Source organism: Pithys albifrons, chromosome 2 (assembly GCF_047495875.1).
Source record: "Pithys albifrons albifrons isolate INPA30051 chromosome 2, PitAlb_v1, whole genome shotgun sequence".
Classification (NCBI taxonomy): Eukaryota; Metazoa; Chordata; class Aves; order Passeriformes; family Thamnophilidae; genus Pithys; species Pithys albifrons.
The window spans coordinates 107,047,137-107,071,333 of NC_092459.1; the positions used below are offsets into that span (position 1 = coordinate 107,047,137).

At 42.7% G+C, this 24,197-nt stretch overlaps 1 protein-coding gene across 2 annotated transcripts in view; it reads left to right on the forward strand.

Moving 5' to 3' along the window:
* Positions 1-904: 904 nt before the first annotated feature.
* Positions 905-24,197, forward strand: part of ABHD12 (abhydrolase domain containing 12, lysophospholipase) — a 40,270-nt gene continuing 16,977 nt past the window's right edge. Inside the window, exons 1-2 of one of the 2 annotated variants that reach the window (XM_071581835.1) lie at positions 905-1,167; positions 20,864-20,988. In XM_071581835.1, coding sequence (XP_071437936.1) covers positions 1,016-1,167; positions 20,864-20,988 — 277 coding nt within the window. In that variant the 5' untranslated portion in view covers positions 905-1,015. Of the gene's footprint in view, positions 1,168-1,354; positions 1,416-20,863; positions 20,989-24,197 lie in introns of those variants that run through there. The other variant, XM_071581845.1, reaches the window with a different exon arrangement.

Sequence of the window (24,197 nt, forward strand, 5' to 3'; positions counted from 1 at the left end):
GTTATGTCCACTATCAGTGGGCATCCTTTTTCCAGAGCTTTGTTAACTTTCCCCTAAGTCTCAGATCATTGAAGCCCTAAACTCTAACAAGGCAATTAATTTGTTTTTCTAACACCTGGACATCACTTACAGCTTGTTTGTTAGCTGCTGTTTCACGGCTTAAATCTTCCTTCCTTGTTGATTAGGCTTGAAAGTATACGAAGATCAAACATAAAAGAACATCCGTTCTTAACAGAATTTTTACATATTCCACATTTTGCAACACCCACACTGCTAGGTGAGCTCTCTAACTTCCTTGCCTTGCTCGTGTGCATCTGTAGGCATAAAGCAGACGAGAATGTGCTTTCCAATGTGGTGTAACTCCCCCCAAAAGCTACAGAGCAAATGGGAGTTGGAAATCACACCTTCAAGTTTCATACTGCTGCCTTCTGATCCAGAGAAAGTTTTGGAAGCCAAAACAGGGGAAGGTCGTGATCTCTGACCGTTCAGGCTCCAAGGCTATGAATATCTGTGCCTTCCTGGAGCTTCACTGCTGTTGCCACCGCCGACCCTAACAATGGGGGCTACGGCTCGCTCTGCCTGTCCAGGCATCCGTGTCAGTCGTGCCGTTTCTCCGTGTCCAGGTGCGTACTGCCGCTTGACCCCGAGCCCCCGACAGGGTCTCACAGCCGCTGCAGGTTCGGGGGGGTCTTCTCGGCAGACGAAAGCTCCCGGCACCGATAGCATGGTCTGACACCGAGCGGCCTCAGGGCCCCGCCTCGGCCCACACAGAAATGGCGGCGGGCGCTTTTGCCCTCAGTGGAGATGGCGCCGCAATCGCTCCGAGATGCTGGCGGACGAGCCCGCGCCGGAGGCGGGGATTGGCGGGGCGTGGCGCGCGGCGCGGCCGGAGGCGGGGATTGGCGGGGCGCCGGCGGGGCGTGGCCGCAGGGCCAGGCTGGGCGCGCGGCGGGTGTGCGCGGCCCCGCTCTGCTGCCGCCGTCTCTGCCGCCGCAGCTGCCGCCCCCTCCCCGGCATGAGGAAACGCAACGAGTCGGTCACGGTGGAGCATGAGCGCGCCGCCGCCGCTGTGTCGGGGCCCCTCGACAAGGGCTGCAGTCTAAGGCACAGCCTGCGCCTGCCTGCTGCCGCCGTCGCCGCTGAGGGCATGAAGCGACCGCTGGGCAGGTGAGCGCCGCCGCCGCGGTCCCTGCGCCGGGCTTTGTTATCCCTGCATCACCGTCTGTCTGCTCCGGCGGGCGCACGGAGACCCTGCCGGGGAGCGGGGCCGCAGCGGCGCTGTGTTTTGCGAGAAGAGGGGAAAGGCCACCACCCCCCTCCCTCCCAGGCCGAGGAGCTCTGCCGAGGCGGACAAGTACTTGGGCGGTCAGGATGTGCCCCACCTCGGTCCCCTTTGCCTTACTTTCGTGTGCCAGGTGAGCAGGTGTCGGCCCCGCTGATGGCCTTCCAGTTCTCGGTGCGAAGAACTGATTAGAGAGTGGGGCGGTAGCGGGACCTGCGGACCCAGCCTTAAGCAGCAAAGGATGGAAAGGTTTGGTGTTCATACCTGAGTGCTGCTTTGTCCAGCCCCCTTCGATACTGACAGGCATTTTCCTCATAAAATGGCTAGCACGAAGTCGTCTCCATCAGAGAGCGTATGTGGAAGAGCCAGGGCCTGCTGGTACGATGTCCGTATTTTTGGAAGAAGCTGGTGCCTGTTAAAGTGATCTCTTTTCTATGAATGATTCAGATTTAGGGGTCAGTAGGAGAAGCTTACATGGGTGACTTCACTGAAAAGAGTTTACCTTCGGCTTTTTGCTAGATATGTTAACGTTTTAAACGTTTGGTATGTATTTATGCTGGGAAAATACCTGTGTACCTCTCTAAAAAGCTGTAACAATAGAAGAAGAAGATGGTTATCACCTGGAGCCGTCATGGTGAAAGATTTTGGGGAGATGCAATGCACAATGAGGACAGACTCGCGGTTGCAGAGGGCTCAGAAAGAAAAGACACAACTGCTTAATTTCACCTACACCAGTGTAGTGCTGTTCTTTGTGTTTCGAAAGTGTGAAGAATATGTAATGACCAAAATAGCTGTGTGGTTTAGGTAGCTGAAGCCAAATTGCTGTGCTTCAGCAATACAGCAGCCTGATTAAAAGAAAAAAGGAGGGACTTACACTGGATTTCTAGAAAAGGCATTGTGGATATTTCTCTGGTAAATTTGCTAATTTTTCTGTTCTCATAGACAAAATTAATGCTTGAAAAGACCTTTTTCCTGTTTGTGATGTGGATATTTGTTGTGTTCAAAGACAGAGGCTTTGAAATGTGATTTCTTTTATTGGGTAGTGACTGTTCAATTTTATGCCCTGGAGGTAAACTTTTGGGATGCTGTCAGGGCGCTGTTCACGTTATTACAAGCTTGTGGTAGTTGAAAATGGTGCTGGATTGGTCTCAGTTTTCATGACTCTGCAGTGGATCAGACTGTCAGTGCTCTACTTCTATAACATTTAAAAATTCAGCATGTCTATTCCATTTGTCCAGGTGGATGACGTCTAGACCCGTGGCAGTCAAATGATGGCTTGTTAACTTCTTCAGCATTCTGAATAGCAGTCAAGTACTGTTTACTCAAGTGAAAGTGTTCTGTTGGTGATGAGCCTTGAGCACGCCCTAGGAAGAAGGAAGTGCAGGCTATTGGCTTGGTGTGAAATACAGGTGCTTTGTGGATACCAGACACAGCACAGCTGTATTGTAAAGGTCAAGCTAAAATTAGGGAAAGCTCATCCTAGTGGTGAAAAATTTTCTTGTATTTATTTCTCCATTTATACTTTTGAAAGTAGTCAACAGGCAAATGCTCCTCATTTTTCTCCATGTTCAGCCTTTGAAGTCTGTTTTAGAGATTCCCGAAGTCCTGCATGGGTCTTCATGGGTTTTGGCCTTTTTGTTTTTCTTTTTGGATCAGGTACTGTATACTACACAAAAGTGTTTCTCAAACTCATGGCATTGTAGGAAATCTTTATTTGTTTTAAACTTCTTTTCCGCATTTTTCTTTCATGCTGTCATTTGTTGTCTACATTTTTAATGACTTTATTGGACCTTCTCTGACTTCCTCACCTTGTGAGCCTTCAGACTGTGGTTTACAGGCAAGGTGTTGATATCTGTCAGTACCTTCCAGTTGTGTTTTCTACAGGATGATAAATGAGCTGCTGGACTGTGAATCTGAGCATGTAGGAATGGGAGGTCCAGGCAGAAGAAGGTGTGATGCCGAGAGATAAGGTTCTCGTTCAGAACAATCCCCCTCAGTCAGGTCAGGCAGCTTTCTAGTTCTGTATCCCACCTTGGGCAGCAGGCAGCAGTGTTTAAGGAAGAACATGAGGAGGGTATTAATACAGCAGACCTCTCTTGAGGGCTACCCTGACTCTGGTCACTTGTGTGGCCAACAAGTTGCTGTATGCCCATCTAGACCCTTGTATCTAATATGCAAAGTTATGCTGTTATTAAAGCATTCCTTATACCGCTGGATATAAAAGTAATGTTTGATTGTTGCTTTCAGTGTGTTACATCAGTTTTACTCCCCAGCTTGCAGAAGCTGTAAGGGGGTGAAAACTCTGCTCCGAGGTTACTGAGATGGTGGAGGTGGCATAATATCTGAAATTGGGGATTTGTGCAACAGCAGACTGTTCTTAGCAGCATGCTCCTTGATGAAATAGTTAAAATCAACACTTCTGGTGGCTGTGCATTCTGTTTTAAAGGGAAAATGATAGAAACCATTTAGAAAAGCAGACCAACCCCACAGTAGCATGGAGTGGCTGTGTAATTCTGTAGCCAAGGGCTGATCATGTCGCAGATCCCATAGGTCTGGATCACAGGGGGCTGCAGAGGCAGCTGTGTCTGTAGCAGGAGTGACCAGGGCTGTGGAGCAGAAGCAGAGCTGGTGTGTGAACTTTCCCAGTATGGCTCTTCCTCTTCACATCCAGCTCCTCGGCAAAGGCTAAACAGCACTGTATCTGTAAAATGTAAGCAGGGTTTATAGAACACACTATTGACTTACCAGCAGCAGCAACTGCTTATTTTTGCAACAGTATTTTTGAATTTTACCAACATTGCGTTTGCCCCTCAGTTTCAGTTCACTCATACCATCACAATGTGCTCATTCATCCAGGAGCTGAAACTCATTCTGAAGAGGTGGCTGTGTGTTGTCACTGGCAACTACTCTGTTACAGAAAGTGTGTGTGAGTGCACTTCTAAGTGTAACAGAGATGGATATCTGATAAGTAAGATTTATGTGGCTTTGGCTAGAGCATGCTGTAGTCATTGCGGCTTTTCTTAAGTGGTTTACAAACAAAGGAACAAATATTGGTATTTCCATTTTTCTTCCATTGATAGCAGTAAAATCTAATATGATGGTTACCTAAGTGTTTTACCAGTAGCTCCTTTAAAAGCCTGTAAATTTTTTTTTTAAAAAGGAGCTGTTTTATCTGAAATTATTAAATGCAATAATGCATACTAAAGAAGCAGCAGGTAGTGCTTGTTTTTCCCGGTATGTGTGTTTTGTGTGGATGGCATTCCTCTAGTATTTCTGTTTTGAGGCATTTTCCAGGTGACAGTGTTGAAGCACTAGATGGTTATTAGGGTAGCACTGTGTTTTGGGTACTTGCTGTTACTCATTTTTGTGGTTGTTGGCTGTGATGAGCTGGGAAAATGTGTTTGAGCAGCTGTAGATATAGAAAACCTGTATGTGGGAGCACAGAGAATAAAGGAAATCAAGTGAGCTTAATATTGGTATTGATACCAAAGCAAGTTCTCCTATCTCATTTCTGCTGAACACTCATTCTGGTGATAAATAGTCACATGCATGTTACCCTTCACTTCTGGGACCTAGTCCTTATCTAGTCATATTAATCTCAGTCAAGAGTCAAACTATAGACCTGAAGTATGAATTTTGCCATTCCCTCTTCTCCTACAAACATTTATTTGTAACAGATGTTAAAACTTGTTTCTGTCTCTCTCCACGCTGTGAAGCAGTGGAGAGCTGCAAATCCCATGTGTGTAAGCTATGTTCTTGATACTTCTTCTGCCTTGCTGGAGAAGCCTGCTGTCCTTCAGTCTCTCTTCTGTTATCCCTGCTACGTTTTCTCCTAGAGATCCCATGTTGCTGGCACAAGCCCCTGCAAGGTGTGTTTTTGGGACCTTTCCTCTGGCAGTCGAGCCTGTGTATCCCACAAGCTAGATATTTTTTTGACTGATTTAGGTGTAGCTTCAGTTACACCATAGTCACTCTTGTCCTTGTTTGCTGTATGCAGCTTTCTCTTGAAAGGCAGAAGGTTGCTTTTACAGTACCATTTCCTGGGTATTTCTTGAAAATACAGGGAGGTGCTGCAGACAAGAAGCTGCAGCAGCCTGTTTGTGTCTTCCCTGTGATGCAGCTGCATTTCACTGGAACAGTGAGTGTGCCCAGGCATGTCAAATGCGATGTGTGCTGACTCTTGGTGCCATCCTGCCCCAGCAGCCAAAGTGCTTCATGCTTTCCTCTGTCTCTTTGGTTTTAACCAGCAGTATCTTTCCTCTGACAGAGAACTTGGCCATTTTTGTTATGTGTCCTTGTGTCTCCCTGTCACCCCTGCCTTTTATCTCTAGGCCTTTTTCCTGATGTTACTTTGTTTAGGAGCATTTGCACAGTCTTTTATGATTATTCCAGTCTGGTCATTGTAGCAGAGATGACAAATATTTGAATTGATCTCCTGCAAGTTTTCACCAATATACTTAAGATTTTTTTTTCCCCTCAAGTGAGTGTTGTGCTGTTGTCTCTTTTGATTGACATTTTCTGGTTGAACGAGTTGCTTGTTAATGCTCTCCAAGGAGGAGGGTGCTGCTTGTATAGAGACATTTCATCAGTCATGCAGCTTTTTTACTAATTCCACCTTCCTACTGAGTAACTGCTGCTATTTCACTCATTCTGAATAGTTGTTCTTGAGCAGAGCTTACAAAGGAGCTGTGAAATGGTTTCCAGTCGCTTGCCTGTGCTTTCTTTCATACTAAGTTCAGGTTGAATCACATCTCCTATGTGTAAAATATGCGTGGGGATTTTTTTTAGTGTGTAAGGTGAGGCGTTGGGTTTTATTGCTTGGTTGTTGTTTTTTTTGGGGGGGGGAGGCGTTTGTTAGTTCTCTTGAAGAGGATGCACAATAATATTTTGCTCAGATATATCAAAAATGGGTTGTGTAATTACTTCCATTTGTATCTGTCTGCCTCTTTTATTTTTCTTGTTTATTTAAATGGTATCTCAATAGCTGTGCATCCTGGTTTGTCTTGTGCATTGTCGTCCATTTTGGCAGCTTATGGCTTAGCAAGTGCCTCTGAATTGCTCCCAAGTTACGCTTTTGGGGCATTAGGTGTTCATTCTCTGCATCATCTTCCCAATTTGTTCAGCCTTTGCAGATATTATAATTCTCTAATTCTCTTTCCTTGTGCTCATCCTCTCCCCACTATTTCTCAAAGGTATTCATTCAGCAAAAATAGCAATGCTCCCTGCAGTGTGGGGAGTTATTAGTTTTATTGTTGTGGGTTTTTTTCATCTTGGATTATTTTTTTTTAGGATTCATGGATTTGTGAAGCCATTGTGTTGACATGTAGCAGTTCTGTGCCTCGGTGTGTTACTGTTAAAGCTTGTCTTTTTTTTCACCATTTTCATCCCTGACTTCAGGGGTGAAAGTTTGTGTTAAATGGTTTATTCTCTTAAGCATCTCTTGAGACTTCTAGCATCCTCCTTCAGGCCTGTCTGTATCATCTAAAATTTCTTTCTTTGGGTCCAATTTTCTCATGAGGCCTCTCTAGATTTTCTGTAATATAGCATAGCATTTTTTGTTGAATCCATTCTGTATTATGTCTTCTACTCTCTGAGCAGTTTTCCCAAGTCCTCATGTTTCTCATGGAGAAATCTGCTCAAGGAGACTTTTTGAGGCTGAGGAGAGTTTGCCCTCTGGTTTTGAGTCTGTCTCCTTGAACTTCTAATTTCATTGCGGTGCCATATTTCTGATATCTTGCTTGCCCCTTGGTTCAGTTTCTCTGCCTTGATGGCTTATGCCTGAATTAATAATTACTGTGGTGTTGCGAATTGCTACTACTTTGTGATTCCATAAAGTCCTTTTCTTCTTAGTAGCTGTATGAATTGCGGACCTCTGCTTGTTTGAATATACCTAAACTTCCCAACATATGTGTGGTTCTGGGTAACTCCTGAGACCAACAGGACTTCCTAGTCACATCTGGAGTGAAGGTTTCTGCAGAGAAGAGGGTCTTCTCAGTGTTGTCACATTCTTTTCTGTCCTTTTTGCTCAAATGGCCACCCTCTTTTATCCTATAAATGGTATGTGGTTGCTGAGCCAGGAATCTGGTTCCCCGCAGATGCAGTCACAGGTGGTTGCACTGAGTCTTTGGGTTTTCTCCAGGATGCAATGTATGTGTGTTTCTTTTTGGTGTAAACAACATTGGGGTGTTTTCCTTAAAACTAATGATGGTGGCATAATTTCCTCTCCAGAATCCACTTTTGCAGTATGTACAAGAGGCCAGGTATACCCATGCAGGACTTCCCTGTAGATGAAGTGTACTGCTTGCTGAGTCCAGGTTCCTTTGAAAGGAACCGCCATGCCCACCTAGGAGGCTACAGATAAGTTACTTAATCTTCCTAGACCTGAAGGGCAGGCAGATTATTTTGGTAATTGTGCCAGGATGTGAAATTAGCAAATAGGCTTCTACAGCAATTCCCCTACAAAACTTTGGGTTTTGGAAACTCACTGGGTAGCTGCACTGTGTCTCGTTGTTGGTGTTAGAGTAGTGGTCAGCTTCTGACATCGGGAGAGTGTTGACTGCAAGCAACAAAGATTCACTAAGGCTGTAATATATAAGAGCAGTGTGTTAATGTAGCTGTGACTGAATCAGTACCAGAAGAAGATTAAGTGCTTTTGCTGTATTAAAAGGGTAACAGGAGACCTAGGGGACTTTAAAGCCATTAGCCTGAAGTGGAGTCTATGCAATTTAAATTGTAAGAGTTAATATGAAATTTAATGGAAGAAGATTTAGCAATTAAATTTATATACTAATGAAAGTAGATCTGTCCTGTGGAAGGACAGTGTAAAATGTGACAGGTTTGTTGAGATTAGAGCTTAGTTGGTGAAAGTATCAGTGGTAAAATTGTTTCTCCAAAGCACTTGACTTTGTACTGTAGTTTATTCTGTTGAAAGGGCTTGTATTGCTAATGGAGAGCATGCCATCTCTACTGAAAATTGGCTCAATGAAGAGAGGAACAACTCTTCATGGGATTGATGCTTGGGTTCAAGGATGTGTAATTTTGTATATCAACCAACCCAAGGATGAGACAGTTACTGTTGGTAAAACTGTGAGGAGAGGATTGATGGGGGCTGATGGATAGGACAGCCAGCAGTCTGAAGGCAGCTGGTCAAATAGTGAAAAGGTCACTGGGACACAGGTTAAAAGTAGCTGGAGATAAGGCAGGACAGTGGAGGAGGAGGTAGGAGTTGTAACTGTGGGATAAGAATGGTGGCAAAGAGTGAAGCTGTTCTAGGTAAGTCACCTCTACAAGCTGTCCTAGGTCCATGAGTGATCCTCTACCCAGGCAGTAAGGCTGCCATTTAGGCTGTGCACTTTTGCGTTGCTGGTACACACGTCTCTCTCTCAAAGCACTTAAGTGTTGGTGAAACAGTGCAACACTTAGCTTCAGAAAGCTGCCTCTCTTATTGAAGGCAATATAAACTTGCAAGCAGAATCTCCTAATTTTAGATTCTGTTAAGTGCCTTGATCATTCACTGAGCTAACAGGAATCATGAGTGTTTACTTTCCAAATTAAAGTGTTTATTTAACCCAGATTTACTTCAATATTGTAACTCTTACTGAGTAGTAGAGCCATAGAAAAGATTGTTAGACTACAAAATTAACTTCTAAAATGCAAACACTTGAAAATTTTTGAGATAAGTCCAACGGCTGCCTTCACCTTGTGCAAAACAATCTAACAAAACATAGAAAGAGAATTTCAGGTATCGAAGGAGCATGGAAACCGCAGGCATCAACGTTCCTTCTATATCTAGTAAACAGCTAAAGCAAAACCTTCTAGTGGAGGGCATGTCTGATTGAGTAGTGCAATTAGTTCAATCCTTGTGGGTTGTATTTAAAAAATAAGAAGAGAAATCCTGTCTCATGGTTGACTGGACAGTTTACTTTTTTTTAAATAAGTCCCATATCTAAATGGATCCTGAATGGCTGTAAGCACAGATAACAGAATATAGAATTCTTCTTTTAATGTCTCTTAAGTCTGGAGTTTTTGTCTCATGCTGTGCTTGGGAAGAGATAGTGATGTTTGGTTACCTCCCTCTTGTGTTTTAGTAGGAGTGATGTGTGAACAGTGAGAGCTGGTGTTCCTTCTCAGTCTCTGAAAAGAAGAACTGATTTGAAGGCCAAAATGTGGGTCCTACCCTTCTCTTATAGTGTCCTTCCTGTACATCAGGCACAGAAGGGTAGCTGAGATTTCAAATATTCTTTCCCATAGCACCTGTGCTGTTTTTCTGATTATATTGAAATCAAATTTTTTGTACCCACTTAAAATGGTTGTTAATTCCTCTTGCAAAAGAGGTAAGTGTTGAATAATAAGGGAAATGAGGTTGTGTGAAGCCTCATCTGCCTTGTTACTAAAGGTGTGCAGAATAAAGGACTTCATGTGGCATAACTGAAAGAATACCCTTGTGACATAACTGAAAAAATAGCCTCTTGGAAGGGTAGTTGGATTATGCAAGATCAGAGAACAGAAAATGCATTTACCCTGTCTAGAGCCTAGTTTCGCTTTCTCTGGCAGTAAAGCTCCCCCTGGGGTGACTTTCCTGAGACAGAGAGGCCTACGCAAATGAGGATGTTGTAACTTTGGAATCATGGCCTTCAGGTTGCAGCATCCTTGCTTGTGAAGCAAAGTGTGTTTAAAGCATTTAAGAATTGAGTAGATTTGTAGACTTCCTTGGCATCCTTGGGAAGGGACGCTTGGCACTGTTTTCTCCCTTAGAGGAGTCCTATCTCACTTTTTGTAAAGTTTTGATTTGTTTCAGAGAAGCTTGAGGAAGCAGGAATAAAGCTGACAATGCCAGTTTTGTACTGCTGAATATGAAAACTGTGAGTGAACACAATCATTGGAAATAGCCCATTTTCTTGTTCTTGCAAATACAGCAGAAATGCAGTGACTAACCTTTTCTTTCAGTTTCTGATAGCTTTGTATTGTCCCTTGTAAAGCATTATTTTTGCCTTCTGACTACCAGAGTAGGGACCACATTTCATTTCAGACTTTGTGGCAGGCTGATGTGCAGTGCTGCAAAATGTTTAATTTCCCTGCAGTTAAGTAGAAACTCCAACACCTGCTTTTCACCTTCTTGGACTATGTGTTTTCTGGCTTGGCTCTTCAAGGTTTTATAGTACTAGTGATGGCTTTGGTTTTAATTGTCATTAGTTTTTTAAGCCTTTGTCATTTTAGAGTTCTTTCCTGAACAAGATGATAGCTAAAGCTGGAATCCCTGAATAAATCACAGATGAAGGCAGAAACAGATTAATCTGCCTGACTGTATGCAAAATAACCCTCTGTTCAAGGTATGTCAGAGGCTGACAGCGGTTCTGTATCTGTTCATACATCTGTTCTTTAACCACGGCTGTTGCTTTATGGCAATACTGTGTTAAGTCTCTCTTTTTAAACGGGTCACAATTACAGAGGGCACTGTGACCGCCAACTGAATGTAACTGTGCTGAGCTGACAGTCAGCATATGTAATGTTTTGGCATTGTTTAATGTTCTTGTTTGCTTGTATGCTTCTAACAGAGAACTGTTGGTCTTTTGTAATCAAAATGTATTGCTAACGACATGTTCTGAATCTAAAAAGTGGCAGTATGGCTGCTAACACAAGAGCATTCTTTTTTTTCTTCAGGCTTCCGAGAAGGATGGCTTCTGATCTCTGCCAGCAAAAGTAGAGCTTTCTCAGCTGGAAAATATAAGATGACCATTTTCATGTATTTAAAAGGCAAAAGGTCTACAATACACAAATAAGTCTTTTGCTCAGGTGGTTTAGATGAAAGCCAGAGCCACAAAGCTTGCTAGCAGTGGCACTTCTCAAGCTGTGTTGCTGCTGACTGTCTCACAAAAACTGCTGTGTGAAAAGATTTTGGGTTCAGAAAGTTTTGCAGCTTGGATATACAGGCCTGTTTGTACATGAGTATCCACAAGAACAAAGGCTGACTCTAGATTCTTGTTATCACTGCAAGGCTAACACATGCATGCAAGTCTGTCAGGTTTACAGCATGTAACCAAGTTGTAAGTGGTGGTTAGGGAACTGGCACCACCACACTGTGTGCTGCCTCAATTATGATATTCATTCAGCAGGCAAGTGGCTTTACTTTAAATGGGAGTTAGGAACTGTGATGGAGGTATTACTTGTCTGGACTAGTTCTGCTCTTGAACCTTTGCTTGTGCACCTCGATATTCTTCCTAATGAAGACAAGCGTGGTAGAGAGAAATGAGCAGTACAGCTTCAATAAAAATCAAACTTGTCTGGTCTCAAGCTTCTGTTTTGCATTTCCAGTGCTGTTTCAGTATTTTGGTGTTTATATTCTGCTTTTTCCTCTTTCGTTTGCAGACAGCTTTGCATTCCCTTGTTCATGGAGTAGTGAGAGGGCTGTGCCTTTAGTATAAACCAGCTGTCAGCTGTGAAATGAGTGGAAAAACTTAAAAATTTGGTAAACACTGTCGAGGGAATGTACTTGCACCACAGTAGTATCTCAATGCCAAGCTCGACTAAAATCTAGTGTGGGTGGCTTCAGATTTGATTAGTGTCAGCAGTATTGCTGGGGAGCTCTGGAGAAAGTATGTTTCTAGAATTTAAACAAGCAGTTCACACCGAAAGGCTCTGGCACAAACTAAGCCGCTGTTGCAGAAGATGCATTCAAGAAAAGTCAACAACCTTAAAACCCCAATCCCCAAGCCTGCCCCTCTGTCTCAAATGTCCATTGTTCAATTGCCTAGGGTTTAATTATTCATTGTTTACTACATACTTGAAAAACCAGTGGCATCTGCTGCTTTCTTTTTAAAATGTAGCTTTCAGGTTAGTCTTGTCACACACAGTACACACTAGCGCTAATACCATTTTACCTTACCCAAGCATTGAGAAGTATCATAGTTGCAGCTTAGGCTATGCCGTTGGTATACATTTTAAATAAATTGGTTCTGTTTTGCCAAATGTACAGCCCATTCTCGCTCCGGGTCTGTGACACCTATGTAGATTTCACACAATTGAAATGTAAGTTATCAAGACTGATATTCCAAGCTTCTGTCCTTCAAAGGAAGTGCCAATGCTTACGGTGATTTAATCAGACAAGTGGTTATTACTGTCTTTTGAAGCAGTTGGGGCTTATGCGATGGTTGTGAAGAGGAGAGCCCAAGCACTGGGAAGGGGTGGGGTGCTTGATGGGGCACAAGTTAGATGTCCCATGTCCCTGTGCTGTGGAGTGTGTAAATGCTTGTGTGAGCCTTTTTCCTACCTTGTTTCATTTGCTCTGCTTTTTGCAAACATGTTTCGTTGACAAAGGCCCATACGTTACCTGCAGACTGCTACATTATTTCTGCTCACTAGTGCTGCACACTGATTTGCCTTTCCCTCACTTTATGGGCTTCACTTTTTTTTTCCCTCTGCTGTGCTCAGAGTCCTGGCATGACCTTCACTGGCATTCCATTGCTATCGACTGACTGATCAGCAGTGCTTTCCTCATACCCTCTGAATGCTGATGCCACATTTCGTCTACTTGATGCACCAGGGTTTTGCTTTTTGCAGGTCCTATCCAAGATCTGTCACCTCTTCTGAAAGCTGAAATGTGAGCTAGAGGTTGATGGTCTCTCCTGAAAAATTCGATTGAGATGCCTTCCTTTACTTTGCAGTTATATCTCTTGGAGAGACCTGAGGTCTTGTAAGTGACTGGCTAGATGGCTTCCATCATGCTGTTTATTGTTTGAAGTTAATGTTTAATCCCCTGATATTAGTCAGAAGGAGGGAGAGAAGCCATCTGTGAGAGTCTGGGCTGTAAGAGGGGAACTAGGTAATGAAGTGGGTGAATTTGGTAGTGTAAAAGTTTCAAACCTCATCTGTATTCAGATTGTTGGAACAACACTGCCTGAAGCTCTTGTCTCAGCCAAAAGGAGATGCTTTGTAGGCAACAGTGTGTTTTGGGGCTGAAATGAAACCTCAGGGGGGATCTTGGGAACAGGTAGTTTCAAAAAGGGAGGAAAAGAACATTGCTGAAGAGAAATGTAGCTAAGGCAGCGGTTGTACAATGCCACAGCCAAAAGAAAAGGTCCTGCAGGCTCCTGCTTTCAACAGACTTTTCTGCCATGACTGCTAAGCCATCTCCACAAACCAACGTATTTGAAAAGCTTATTTTACACGTATTTGTATGTATCTGTTATGGGTCTTTTCTACAATGAACTTTCATTTATGGCCACATTAACAGGTTGCCACCTTCAGGCTGCATAGACATGGAAGTGAATGGAAAGTGGGATAAACTGCGTTGTTTACCCATGTAGAGCTTGTCAGATGAACTGAGGTAATTTCTCTGACTTCAGGTGACATGGAAGGATTTTAAAAAGATGATAGAAGTCCAGTAGGCCCAACTGAAGGGGCAACATCAGTAGGTACTTGATTGATATTAGATGGGACATCCTTAATGGAAAATAACAGGTGAGATGGTGAAATTGCTGGTTAGCATATAGACAAAATATTGTGGTTTTGTTTGCTGGCATTCTCTGGAACTGTGTACGAAGCTTTCATGGTCTTCCTGTGATATACTATGAACAGAGAAATAAGCTAGTGCTTATGATACCTTTCTGCTTTGCTTTAGAAATACATCCTAATCAGAAAAAAACCCCATTTCTTTTGCTATAATAGTAGCAAAGCAGAATACATTTTAGTAGCTGTCAGTGTTTTTCTGTGTTTGGAACTGTTTGTTAGCATTTGGCAGGAAATTCAAAAGGTTTTATGGGTTTATTGACATACTGTCCTTTCTGGTTTTTGAGCTTTTGTCTCTGTTAGGACACCTTCTCTTCCAACACTTAGTGTTGTGTCTGTTTAAAAAATAAACTGTCATATATTCTGAGAAACCTGAAGGCAGAGCTTGCATGTTTGATAACATTTTCAAATTTGCCATGTATTAATTTACTGATATTTCCTGATAATAGATCTAACAACTGTTAATGCTTGGGTTTGTGTGCCGATAGATATTGTAGTTGAATATTAGAAACTGTCAGAGAAACCAGTAAGATACCCAAACTTTCCTGCCTTGTCCCAGAAAGATCAGATTGTCTTTTGAAACAACAGAAAGCAAATCGTGTCTTTCACATACATGGCATGTGTCAGTAACAATTTATTCTGCTGCTGGGTGCCTGAAAAAATCGTGAAGTCCTTTACCCTTGTAAAAGTGTGCATGGCTCTGTGATAAGTAGTGTCTTAATTCTTCTGAAGAAGTGCTGAAGTGTTGATACTTTTGTTTCAGCCCCAGCTGTGGACTAGGCACTGGGATGGGGGAGAGAATCAGAAGAGTAAAAGCTGGAGGACTCATGGGTTGAGATACAGACAGTTTAATAGGTAAAGCAAAAGCCATGTGCACAAGCAAAGTGAAGCAAGGAATTCATGCACCCCCTTCCCGTGGGCAGGCAGGTGTTCAGCCAGCTCCAGGAGAGCAGGACTCCATCACCTAGCTGGAGTAATTGCATTGTAAGACAAGTAGTTATCTTCCTAAGTAATCCAGTGATCATCAGCACCATCACATCGAATGTCCCTCCTTTCCTTCTTCCCCCAGCAGTGTATGCTAATCATGATGCCATATGGTCTGGAATATCCCTTTGGTCAGTTGGAGTCAGCTGTTTCAGCTGTGTCCCTTCCTAGGTTCTTGTGCACCCCAAGCCTCCTGTGTGGTGGGGTGGGAAAGGCCATGAGGCAGTGCAAGCTCAACAATTACTGAAACATCCCCCTCAACACTGTTTCGAGCCCAAATCCAGAATATAGCTCCATATTATGGAAAAAAAGTAACTTACCCTGGCCAAGCCCAACACAATACTATACTGTGGTTTAGTTTTTGAGAGAAAGACTAGAATATTTCCTAAGAAAGAGCAAAGGTTCAAGATTTTAAAGGACTCTTTTTGTAAGAGATGACAAAGGAATCTGGTAGAGCTAGTTTTCTTATTTTCCAGATCTTTCCAGGAGCAACAGTTTTTAGGAAGTTTTTGAAACAAAGTCTCTGAGCATGCAGATTACCATGCAGTTTTTGTCCATGATGTTTTTAGTTGCTTTAGGAAATAGATTTAGGAAAATAAACAATGCCTTTACATTTATGTCTTGTTTCCAGGATTGTGGTTTATGACTCTTCTTTTGAAGTAGGCTTAATTTTTCAAATAGCAAGATATTTTGGGGGCTTTGATTTTTCTCTTTGTGTTGTTTTGCAGTGAACTCATCCTACTATTAAAGGGATCTTAGTGCCAAAGGGAGGGATCAATCGCTCAGATGCCAATAGTTCTGGCAGATACTACTGTTCCCCGCTGGCTTTCATGGATTTGGGGGAAAATCTATTTTCAGGATTGGATGAATTTTCTATAATTCAACCTCTCTTCTCTGTACAGTACCTCCAGTGAAGCGGAATTAAAGCTTGGCTGCAGACTTTTCATTGAGGAGAATTCTGGATAGAAGTGCCTGAAATAGCCCAAAATGAGTCATGTGGTTGCCTGTTTGCCCATGTAGCTTTGTTCCCAGTGCACAGAAACCAGGAGGGGGCAAACCCCTTGGACGTTCCCATCTTTTCAGTTTGCATTTAACTGCACATTAAACAGGTTTTATAGCTAACCAGAAGAGTAAAGAACCCATATTAATCTTGCAAGGGAAAATTACATTATTGGGTGTCACTGCACAAACTGTCCATAAACTGCTTGTAGCAATTCCAAATGGAGAGGAGACATTCTGCCTGTGAGCTCCCGTTCAGGAGCTGAGAGGCTGCCTCTGTGCAATCACACAGTTGGAAGGCTGATAGTTTTTTTCCTTTTTCTTTTTTATTTTCTTGACAGGGAACAAGTGAAATAAAAGATTAATCAAATTGGGTGTCTCAGGTAGCCTGCATGGAGGACGAAGAAAGACAGGATGATCCATTCACCCTTCAGGACCTGCAAGAAGGACGAGCCCTGTGCAGCAAAACTGTCCAAGTTTTCTGTAGGAAGGCAAGATGAGTGCTCTTGAAGATCCTACCTGGGCTAGAAATCGTCTCTTGTTTAAAATGAGGCTAGCAAGAAGGCTGAAAGGCTTGCCAGGGACTTGATTTGTGGGCTGTCCTGCCCTCTGAGTGGCTGCCGTGGTGTTTCTGCATGCCCCTGTGTGCCTTGGGGCTCAGTTGCAGTTTTCAGGTTGTAGAATAGGCTGGTTTGGGTACAACTCTGTTTACCCCCAAAAAATCATCCCAGTCCTTCATCCTTTCTTTTCACCCTCATTTTTTGAATCTTTTGTTTGTGTCTTTATCTGCCTCCTGACTGTTATGCTGTTGATCCTTGTCTGAGGGGACAAATGTATTGGGTTGGGGTTTTTTTAAAATGTTTGCTGTTAGGAGAGGGGGGGGATGTGTTCTTGCTATGCCATTATTTATGCTATTTTATTTTTTCCTCTACCACTTTTAAATTCAATTCTATCACCTGATCATCAGGGGGTACATTGCTTGACCAAGAATGAAAATGATCTTGGCTTTCTGCATCCTGTGCTTTGAATTCCTGCTGGGAGAGCATTGCCAGTTTGCAGTTCCAGCAGCTGACGGGGACACCAGAGCAAGCCAGAGTGACAGCATTTGCTGAACAAATGCAGTTTCATACTCTGGTGTCTGTGGGCATTTGTTTTACTGTTGCCCCAGGTGGATCATGTGGGCTGTATGTGCATTTGGCTATAAATCCTTTTGGGACTGCAAGTGCAATGTGTCTGTGTTTCTGATAAATTTTGTTCTTGCTTGACTGCAGCTCTGATACCAATCTCCTGTTTCACCCTTGTCCTGCCCTTTCACCCTTGTAGCATAGCTGATAAGGAGATCCTAATGAAAACTCTTCTGGTGTGCTTCTGATGCAGAAATGATTCAGATGTTCTGCAGGGAAAATTGTTTTAATCTTAATTTGGATGCAGAATGTACCTACAGCATTGTGGTGATTGGACACCGTTCATGAAACCTCCCAAGTTTGCCGGAGAGAAGGGGGGAACACTAGTATTGTGAATTGAAAGATGCCTGTAGTAAATTTGCTTGCCTTTGTTGCTTTTTGCAGATGGACTGTGATTGTGGACCATAGGTTGAAATCCCTTTGTGTGACGGTGCAGTACTTAAATGTTAGTTTGTTGGTTATTTCCCATAGTGAGGCAAAGAATGTTTGTGCCTGCAGTTCCCTTGGTGTTGATAGAGCAAAGATAGCACACTCAGGAGAAGTGGTCATGAACAGACTCCCAGCTCCTCATTGCCAGTCAGATACTCATACTGTGCCCACATGCAAAATATGCTTATTCCAATTGAAAGTAGGACCTTCATCCAGGTGTAAGTTACCAGAAAAATGTTCTGTTTCTCATGTCACACTTGCAGGAAACACTTACTTCTATCAGATTTAAGTATGTCCAGAGAAAGAATGTATTTTTTCATGTCCACTTCAGAAACCTGTGTGAAGCAAAAACTACTTCAGATTTTGCCTGTGTTTGGACAAAACCCAGGAGATGGACAAAAGCCTTTGGTAAATGAAAGGAGAAAATGTGATGTCAGGGGATTTTGTTTTATTTAGGGGGCACTTAGGGGTTCTATGTTGTTGAGGTTTTTTGTTGTTTTGGTTTTATTTGGACATTACTTCTTTTGTTCCAGGAAATCCATTTCTGATATTCTAAAATGTCTTTAGTGTGCAGCTGCTAATTTTCTAACTCACTGGTATTTTCCAGCTAAGACAACTGAGTTTTCTGGTGAAAAGTATATTGATGCTGCTTTTGCCTCAGCACACCGAAAGCTTCTTTTGCAGAGCATTTAGTTCCTGAAATAGCTTTTCTACCGAGCAAGAGCAGTTTAATTTATCTGAGTTATTCACTGAAGATTTACCCGGTAATTTTATGTCTGTACTTCAGCACATTGTCTTGGATTTATCAGGAGAAAAGAAGTTGTCTGATGGATAGAAGCTCTGCCCTGGTTACATTTTTAAGTAGACATCTCCTTGGAGATGAGGTGTAAATATCACGTTACCAATTAGCATTTGGCATGGTGCATGAGAGTAAAGAAAGAGATGTTTTGGTTCAGCCTTCGAAAAAGAGAAACTGGAGTCATTCCTGAGCTCTGACACCATTACTTGGACAAGGTCATCTTTAGTGTTTTCTGTTCCTGGTTCCCACTTGTGGCTGGATCATGTGAAGTGCTTTGCAACCCAAATATCTGAAGGGCCTCTGTTTTCTTGTGCTCTGGTTGTGCCTGGAGGAGTTTAGGCCTGGCTCTGGTATCTTTCTAAGCAAGTGGAGCTTTTATTCTGTGGAACTGAAATTGTGGCATATGCAAAAGCTCCCCAGGAGAGCTCTGGCTGCTGTAGGATCTAGGCCCCAGATGGGAAGACTTGCTGCAAAGCCCCATCCTACCTGGCTGCTCACATGGTTCTTTGTGAAAAGGTGGTGATCACTGAGTAATCTCAAATGTGAGCTGAGAGGAAATGGCCGGGTTGTGCTAATTCTGAACAACTAGCCAAATGAGACAAAAAGTTTTAACAAAAAGGCACATTTTTCTCATTGAAGATAACGAAGTTATATTCCAGTTGCTTAGCAGCTAAATGTCAGCTACCCTTCAATGGTATCCTCTGCCCTTTCTCTTGGACAAACCTGTTCCAGCTACATAAGTAAGTGGTAGGTGCTACTGTTGGGGTGGTTGTGGAAAGCTGACTTTAATCTGAGAATAGAGAGCTATGATCAGCTGTGATTAGCCCAAACAGAATGCTGTGAGGTTTTTTTCCCTGAGGCTGTGGGGTTTACATGTGTGTTTAGTTGACCTTACGTCATTTCGTGGTGGATTGTCGTGCAGCCCCTGGCTCTAGAGGACGTCTGCTGGGCCAACGTTTTCTTCTAAACCCCCTGTTTTGTACTGTTTCTTCTGCAAGTCCTTTACTGTTTTTCTTGTACTACTTTAGGAAGCTGAGCTTGAGGTATGGAAATGTCACTGGAAGTCTTGATGGCATTCTTTACGTTGTCAAGTTTGCTGTGGGGAATGTTAAAATCTGTTGAACCTTCCAATGTGGACTTGTTGCAGCCACAGCTGGTTGACAGTGTCTTAGTAATTCCGCCCCCCCCCCCCCCCTCCCTTGGAAAATGACAGTTGCTTTAGCTTGTCAAGAAAAGGGCCTCAATTTTGATAGTAGATATTTCTGAAGTCCAGAGTGTGGTTCCTAGGTGAGAGGAGACAGATAGTTACTTGGAGGCAGGTAGCAGTGTGATGGAGGCAGGTTTTAGATAAATAAGAGGATAGCTTATTCCCTGCAAGCACCCTAGGAATCATACCAAAAACTTAGCTGTTTGGGGGAGATTGAATTGTTGTCTTTTTTGCTGTGCTGGAAAACTTCCTAAGAGTCTTGGCTTCAATCTAGGACTACAAAAGCTATTGAGATTCTGAAAATGTTGATGCATGATTAAGGTATTTTCATTCCAGTTCTGTCTGTACACTCATATTACTTCTAGAAATGTTTAAAAAAGAGCTCTTTAGGCTCTCTATTTGACAGTTTCAACTAGCTAACAGTGTCCAAACCCTCTCAGCATTAACGTGGAGCAAGTTCAGCTGCCAGCAGTTCCTGATACTGAGAACTGGTTGCTCACTGGCATAGAACATCATTCTTGCTCAAGACTGTCTGCTGAAAAGCACAAGAAATTGTGTTGCCTGAAGGCTTTACTTCAATTTTAGTTCTTGATTGCAATGGTAGTTGAAAGCCTCGGTGTTTCTGCACATGAAATGCAAGTCAACTAGATCATGACAACTATACCTTTATGTACATGTAAGTGCGTATGTAGACATATGTATGGGTGTGTATTTGGTAGTTATTCTGAGGCAATATTCTGAGACACATTGCTTGACTAGTTGCTGTGTGATACTCAATTTTTTTTCATTGGTTGGTTTTCTTTTTTGTTGTTGGTTTGTATTTTTTTTCTATTTTATTCCTCCCAATTAAAATACTGTAGAGAAAATAAAGTGTTGGGCAATTGTTCTGAACTTATTCTGGACTCATAGAGAATAATGGTGCAGATTATGAAACTTACTATGTTCTGTAACTTAGAAAGGTTTGCTGTCCAGGTCATTGAGAGGTACAAACCCTTTTAGCTGAACAAGGCAGAATGTCTGCTCCAGTCCACAAATGAGATCATGTATAATTTTATCAGTCTCATTATACATAGTTCCTCAAAACATGTGGCAATCTAACTGAACAAAATCTTGCTGATAGTGATTTAAATGGGAAGCACAATCAGGCTGCTTTTTACATTCTAGAGATCCTGAAATGTGTTGAAACAGCAGGTTAAAAAAAAAGCTCTTGTTACAGAGTCCTTTAAAATATAATCAGTACAGAGTTTCTATTCCCTTTTTCTAAGCTTCGTATGATCAGCTGGTAGTTTGGTTACTTCTGCTTCTTTCAAAAAACTGAGGCTACATAAACTATTTAAAATTAGGTTTTGTTTAAAGAGTAAATGATCAGATTTTCAAATACACCAATCACATAGATCATTGTCAAAATTACTCCTTAAAATTCCTGCTGTATTCAGGCTTCTCTCTCTCTCTCTCTTTTTTTTTCTTTTATACAGGCGATACGGATTATGGTTTCGATTGCGGAAGTTAATAACCTGGTTGCTGGGAGTGTACATAGCCATCCCTTTTCTAGTAAAACTTTGCCCTGCTATTCAGGCAAAGCTGGTCTTCCTAAACTTTGGTAAGTGTCTCAGTCTGGTGGGGTGGGTGAGGGGAGAAGGGGAGGAGTGTCTTTGTCTTCTGTTTGTTTGCCTTCACTTTCACCCTGCCTATGTACAGCTTGTGAAGGATATGAACTTTCACAAGTTCTAGATTCTCCAGACTGTGGTTTGGAAAGCATTTTCTGTGGCCCTAATTGTTGTTGTAGCATGTCTTTATATAAATATAGTGACCAAACTGAAGCCAACTTTCCAGCCAAAAGGGTATCCCTCAGGAAAACTGTGCAATATGTCAGATGCATTTCTCTGAAGAGTTCAACAAAGTCACATGAATAGCCAGCAAGGAAATGACATTAATCCAAGTGATTTGTTTTTCAGACTGTGAGTCTTCACCTGGAAGCATTTTAGGAGAATATTCTGGTTGAAACAGAAGAGACCTGTTCATGCAGTCAGATTGAATGTTTTCCTTATGTCTGTTTAGCCTTTAGGTTTGGTTAAATTAATGGTATGGTGGGTCTGGTGAGCTGGCCCATTCCCAAGTCACCCAGAGAGGCCTGAGCATCTGCAGGGTGGAAAATGGTAGAACACTGTTGTATGAGAGATACTACTTTGCAATCTAAATTTGTCTTTAAACCTCACTTTTCCTTTGTAAGAAAGTTTTGAAAAATATCTTCCCTTTAATATATTAACTAGTAGGACCAACTATAAATACACTGGTTTTGTATCATTTTTGTCATTTTGATTGTATGCTTTGTATACTCTTAACACCTTGGGTCATGGTTACTGTGAAGTGTGCACATGTGTGGGCCAGCTCTCATGTTTTGATAGTCAAAACTAACAGCTAGATAACCTGAATCATGCAGGTTTCAGTGATTATTTTAATTTACTTTTGCAGAGCTTTGCTAGGTCTCCCTGATGTTCCTGCCTCTATTTATTCCTGAGTGACTGAAATAATTGTCCTGTAATGCTTTTTTGCAGTGATACTAGTGCAGTGTTGGTCCTTTTGCTTTTGTTTGTGACAATAGTCCCAGGAAAAACTATTTACCTTAATACAAAGTTCATTCTAACACATCCGTTAGAAATAGATTAACATGTTTGAGTAATTCTTCTGCATTGGAGAATGATTTTTCACTCCTTCAGAGGAGTGGTGTAGGGTTTGGACTGTTACACTGGTTTTTAATCTTCTGAGTATAAATCACTACTCTTCAACCATCTTTTTTCTCCTCCTTTTGTGTAATTTGGGATTTGCTTCCAAAACAGTAGCACAGAGCTTCATGAAAAAGTGCTTCCATTTTTTTGTTGAGGTACTAAGGATGAATTAATAGCTGTGTTCCCACTGTTAGCAACCAAACCAATGTCTGGATTTGTTCCATTGTAGAGAACACACCTAGGGCAGGTAGCTGGTGTGCAAGCTGTAGATTGTGCCCTGGATGGGGGGAAATGTCAGGCGGCCCCAGCAAGTGGCAATGACCCTTTGCCTGACAAAAATGGTGCCAGCCAGGGCAGGGCTTGTGTCCTAGTTCAGCAGCCGGGACCAGTTTATCGCTGTGTGGATATGACCAAAGCTGTGCATTCTACACCCTCTACGTAATATTCACAAACTGTTGATAATGGATCATTTGCAGCAGTTGCTCAGGGCACACCTGACCCCTCAGGCTGCAAGGTGGGTGTTAAAGAAGCCTGTGAGATAGGAGTTATGATAACTCCCCTCCAGGGAGTCATTAGCACCTTCACACCCAGCCTGAGGGATCATGTCTGCTAGTGGGCCATCAATGATTCCAAAAAATACCCCATGACTCACAGAGTTAGATCACCCATTGTGGAACTCCCTGCCCTGGGGGAGGTCCTGGGCATTCGCACCTGAACTTGAGCAAGTATCATCTTGGGGGTTGGAGGCCTCTAGTACAACTCGTTGGATCCAGAGGAGGACCAGAACCTCGACAGGAGACCCCCACTCTCTACCAGACTGCAACAGTCATCTTCACCAAGAAGTTTTTTCCCTGTCCTTTTACTTTGTACTCAGGGGAACCACGTGAGGCTCAGCACAGAGGCTAACAAACACCTTTCTGTTTGTGCCTGAGGGTGCTGGGTTATATTTCTGTGTTTTGTGCATTAAAACCAATTTCTCTTTGTATCATTGCATTTATTGTAATCTTTTTATTAAATCGTAACTCTGATTTGTAATCTTTTTCATGTTGGGTTCATTTATCCTGTTGGTTTACCTTTAAACCAGTACAGCTTGTCATGAAGAAACTCCATGGGAGCCAATGAACGAGTAGATGCCAGACCAAATATCACCATTAGAATAGGGGTACAGACTGTGATGGTACAGTATCTCAGGGATTCCTTTGTTGGGTGTCCCCCCTGGAGGCACCAGCTGGAGCTATTACAGTGTCACTGCACCACAATTAAATTTCTTAGATGAACCAGGTGTGTGGGACTCTGCTGAGCTAGTTAGGGAGACTTGTCTGACTGTGAGTGTGGTGTGTGGTGGGGGTCCAAACAGGGCACCCATGGGTTCAGTGGAGCTGCCCGCTGTGAAGGGGCCTGAGTCCCAACAGTGAAAGTATGACTGCTAGAGTGGTCCTGAGAGGTCAGACAGAAAAGTTTCCTCAAGACTAGGTTATGAGGTACATGGGCATGTGGGTAGAGATCTCAAGCTGTCTCCACTGGAAGTCTTCAGAAAACAGATTTTTACAAACATAGAGACTAGGTCAGATTTAGTATATCGGCATGATTAATAAATCATGTGATTTTTGTCATGTGCTGTATTGTGACTGATGCCAAATAGCTCTGAAACTAAAAACACCCTTGATGTGCTAAATCTCCATGGGATGTATGACTATGATGATGATCTGTTTGTGTGTAGAATAGATGGATTATACCAGTGATAAGTGCCATACATAAAAATTGCCAATCCTGTCGTATATTTTTCTCTTGCTTTGAAGTAGATACTTCACTGGCCCCCATGAGTAACACTGGTGTGTTCCTGTTCATATCTTGGTCATATGAAATCTGGCAAGAAAGTCATAAGAGATTTGGCAAATGTTAAAATCCAGGTACAGAGAATTTGAATAGTTTTCCTAGAGCACTGTGAGAAGTGACTTGCGTGCCTGTCCAGACCTCAGCCACAGAACTTGTCATACCCCTGGAGGATCCACTGCCCTTGTGAGAGTGTTGCTGAGTTCTGTGTTGACAGCACAGTCACTCCACTCTGGTGGCATGCATGGTT